Source organism: Trachurus japonicus, chromosome 24 (genome assembly GCF_045865225.1).
Source record: "Trachurus japonicus isolate A0001 chromosome 24, Traja_1.0".
Classification (NCBI taxonomy): domain Eukaryota; kingdom Metazoa; phylum Chordata; class Actinopteri; order Carangiformes; family Carangidae; genus Trachurus; species Trachurus japonicus.
In genome coordinates this window covers 12292418-12296919 of record NC_140930.1, presented here as the reverse complement: position 1 = coordinate 12296919, position 4502 = coordinate 12292418, and the positions used below count along the sequence as shown (strand labels likewise).

At 39.8% G+C, this 4502-nt stretch overlaps 1 protein-coding gene across 1 annotated transcript; it reads right to left on the bottom strand.

Annotated features, from left to right (window-relative positions):
* Window positions 1-704: 704 nt before the first annotated feature.
* On the bottom strand, window positions 705-4086 carry efhc1 (EF-hand domain (C-terminal) containing 1). Its single transcript, XM_085771113.1, has 10 exons — window positions 3881-4086; window positions 3321-3539; window positions 2948-3235; window positions 2690-2839; window positions 2329-2515; window positions 1986-2212; window positions 1722-1862; window positions 1339-1552; window positions 961-1101; window positions 705-801 (listed from the first exon to the last, which is right to left on the bottom strand). Exons 1-10 carry the CDS (start codon window positions 3944-3946, stop codon window positions 773-775), a joined length of 1662 nt encoding a protein of 553 aa, XP_085627239.1. The 5' UTR covers window positions 3947-4086; the 3' UTR covers window positions 705-772.
* Window positions 4087-4502: the final 416 nt, after the last annotated feature.

Below are 4502 nucleotides of genomic sequence, written 5' to 3'. Positions count from 1 at the left end.
GATGTGGACTTTTTGTCTGTTGCGACTGAGGTACATGTTTCTCTGTATTTATCATATACACCTGAAACATCAATTTCCTGTTGTCACAATGTCTTCATAGAAAAATGCTGGCATCTATAACTACTCAAAAATATTCTTTCCACAGACCATGCACAGCTTTGCTTTTCAAATGGGCAAATCTCAATGGAATGGGGCTTAACAAAGCTAGCTTAATGCTACTGTAATAATAGGGTGCTAGAAGCATCCCTGTTTGGCCCTCACTGCCTGTTTATATGGCTGAGGGCCGGGGACATACTCATCTAGGCCTACATAAATTACACTACACTTCAATATACTAACTTACCAATCTAAAACATTCAGCAAGCATTCTTTCTTTTTCTTTTTTTGTGTGTGTGTTTTGTTTTTTATTCATACCCCTGACAGAATCATGAGACAGAAAGCACTGGGCTACTTCGGTTATTATATATATCCTCATATAGCCTCTGTCTTTCTTTTTATTACTTTGATTACTTAATGTAACAATGTCAGGTGCCCATTTTGTATGTAGCGTTTTTTTCTATTTTTTGTATATATATATATATATAAATATATATATAAATACCAGCAAGCAAAAAGTAATTGTATTTTGGTCATTTGCATAGGTTGTCATATTTCATTAGTCAGTGCATCCAGTATACTGTATATTAATTGTGTTAATAAACAGATTCATTCTCTTGTATACAGATTTATTGAGCAGAGCGCAACACTTGGAGTAATCTAGCCTTCCCTGGCATCACGGAGACGGCTCTTCTACTTCATCACCTGATAAAGAAAAAAAAAGAAAGAAGTTTGGGCTTAAATTGCTGTATATTATTAGTCCACAAGTTTTCTTTTTATTAAAGTGACACCTACTGGACTAAAAGTATTATTGACAGGTAATTCAACTGATCTGTTGAGCTGATTGTTTATCGTTTTGGTCACCTGGTTGGTTATTTGCAGTTCTTGCGCCCAGCTTCTGACGCAAAGAATCCAGTGTCTCAGAAGGGATGTCGCTTGAGTTTTCCTCCAGGTATGTAAGCACGTAGTGGTCAGCATCGGTCAATACAAAGCGGTGGCTAAAAACTGCAGCAACAAACATGAGAGAGAGGAGAGACGTGGTTAATATCAAATCAAAATTAAAACACTACAAGTTGAGGTTTTGTGTTTTGGTTTTGATCCCTGGAAAATGAAAATTTAATTATAATTCTGGATTACGCTTAATTTATGACAAATGTGGTACCATGATCTACAGGTTACTGCTTTTTGTTTCTTTGACAAAATATATGGTATCCAGATCCATGAAGCCATGGAGAACCTCACCCTTGATAGTGGCTCCAATAGCAAAGTCTGCAGGTGAGTAGAACTCAGGATTTTGCACAGTTGAGCCTGGCTTGGGAACACGCGTCTTCTCCAGGAATTTGCCAGCGAGGAGACCAGAGTTGCGAGTGGGCTTTTCAAAAATACTAATCATGTCGTTGGCCAGGAAGAAGGACAGAATAAAACGTCGGTCTTCGTCTTTGGGATTTTGTGAGACCTGGAATGTCAATAACAAAGTTAGCGGCTTTAAAATGTGTCAGGTCAATCAATAAATCGTGGGTTGCATCGTTGTGTTCTTCTAGGCTAGACCGTGGTTTTACGCTGTAGAATGACTTTTAACTACATAGGCAAAGAAGCAGCACAAACACCCTTTAATGCTGCCTCACCAGTCTGGCACTGTAGCGCAACACTTTGTGGTCGTTCTCCAACATCTTCACCAAGTTCTTTTTAGGAGCTTCAGGGATCAGGGACAAACAATTCTGGAGCGAATCTTCAAGGGAACCAAAGCCATTGTAGGGAGGAATCTCCTGTAAATATAGACAACATGGGTAATGGATTAGATCAAATAATTATTGATAATTCCTCCAAAAGTACACACATCAAATGCAGATTACACAGTTTTTACACAGATATGGAGTTTATTTAATCACCTTCTTTCTGTTCTGAACGGTGTCAGTCTTCTTTGGTACCTCAGTGGGTTTCAACACAATGTCAGGATGGTTCTTCTGGAAATACTCCTTAGTGTAGCTGTCACAGTCATGCAGCAAAAAACGGCGGCCTAACAGAATCATCGTTTGACCCACTTGGAAGTCTCTGGGTGAATAGTATTCATCCACTTCATCGTTTGAGACCTCCAGCACACAGCTGGGGAAGTTCTCTGGATAGAATTTAAGAAAATAATGGCCACACTTGATCATTGCGCCTCTAAAGATCTGCATTTCTCAAAAGGTATACAAAAAATGTATACAAAAGTGACCTGGCATTGCATTTTACCTGCTTTGATTTTCTTGGGCAGTCTGTGTCTTCGCATCAGGACAGGGAAAGGATCCCAACCGCTATTGGGTTCGTGGATCTCTCTGATCTCCACCGTGTCATCCACCAGGTAATAGTGAATGGCAACTGGCTTGGTTCCCCCGCACGGAGAGTCAGAATCATCCCATAAGGCAAAGAAACGGAGCACCTGCCCAAGAGGGGGAAAAAAGCCTGATAGTAAAACTGGAATGTAGCGTTATTTATAATTGTCGGTACAGTCATACTACAGGATATGGTTCTCCTGCTTCTCTGTTGATGGCTGTCCAGATTCTGGTTTGTAATGGTTACCCACTGAGTTAGGAATGGAGAAAATTTCCTTTACCTTGCGGTCCATAGTGAGAAACTGGTGCATGTTGTCGAATTCAGAGGGTGTTGTGAAACAAGGCTGGGGGAGGTTGCAGCGTTTGCTGTAAGGATCCACTGGTGTTGGCTCAGGGTCGTTTAAAGCAATGCCCTCACTTTCCATAAATGCCTGTATGTAGCGAATGAGCAGTGAAGACAGAAAAAGTATATTTTCAACAACTGACAGCTACATATCAGCAAAAAAAGGAGAAAGCCTTCACATAGGTGAGTGCTATACCTGTGTAAAAGCATCACACTGTGTGACGTGGTACTTGACTCCATACACCTCCAGGTCCACGCCAAGGTTAAGGTCTTTCCACTGGTAATATTCTCCATGTTCGTTTTTGGGCAGAAGCTGCCGTTTGATCCGTTTTCCCTGCGGTATCCCAGAATTTTCCACCGTGGGCTCGTAAATCAACATGCTGTCATCCTCTAGGTAGTAGTAAATGACCACAGGGCGCACACGGTATACCTCATCAGGAGAAAACAGGATGCCCTCCTCAAAGTATGCATAAAAGCGCAGCACCTATAAGACAAGTTGACCAAGTTGACCAAACAAAATCACAAAATAACAGTCAAACACTTCCAGGCAGTCCTACTATATACTGTACCTTCTTGTCAAGGGCCACATGGGCGGGGATGAACTCTTTGGAAAGGCTCTCATCAGACCCATAAGTCATGTCTGGTGTCTCAAAGGACAACTCGTTAATGTCCTGCTGGATCAACTGCTGTGACAAAAGAGGATCCTGTCCAATGCCAACAGTGGGGCGCCGGGGCAGAGCATAGCCGTTCTTGTAGCTCAGTGTCTGTGGCCGATGGAAGGCAGACTTCTGCAGAGGGAGATCAGTGAAGAGCATTTAAATGAAATACAGTATACAAGCTGTCAGAGTACATACAACACAACATAACACACTGCTAGACTACACTATTACTGCATGAGATATCACTACCTGATAATCCAATACATAATCAATCTCTCTTTCTGAATAATTTTTTAATGAAAATTAATTACAGCATGCAGGAATGACATGTCTACGACATACAACAGCAGCTTTTTATATAATAAATTTAACAAAACATTCATTACTGGTCAAACGTAAAATCCTTGCGCTATGTCATCTTAACAGAATTGGAGGAATTTAACGTAACTTTATAACGTTAACGACCTTACCGTCACATCCCGAAATGTGTTTCCCGGTAGAAATGGTAATCCATGGCTATTAAAATGCGAAGCCATTACTCCTAATTCCTCGGCTGCTCAAATAGTTGAATTTTACGCTGTTATATTCGTGCACTTGTTGGATTTAACCGTGTTTCTGTTGTGTCAAGGGACAGGCAGACCGTGGTAAGTTGATGGTATCCATGGCGACGCCACAACGGAACCCCCCCAAACAAAGTTTAATGAGAAAAAAAGTAAACAAACATTTCTGGAAACTAGCGAAACTTCAGAATAAAAGCCCAATGGAAAAAATCATAGCCTATATAATTTTTTACGAAATTAATACTGTCAAATAAATGCATTTATTATTATTATTATTATTTTTTTTTAAGTAAAAATATATTTCCTTTTTTGGTTGTAAAAAATAATTTACTGAGCCATTATTTGCCAAAATCAATCAAAGAAGATATGTTTTTAAATGATTTGTTTTATAAATGGTATATGTGACTTTTATCAGTACTATTCACACATATTGTATGTCCTGATTTTTACCACCAGGGGGCAAGCAACACCAATACATCTCTACTGGTCTAAACACACATGTGTATACTTTCCATATTTTCACATACATTCA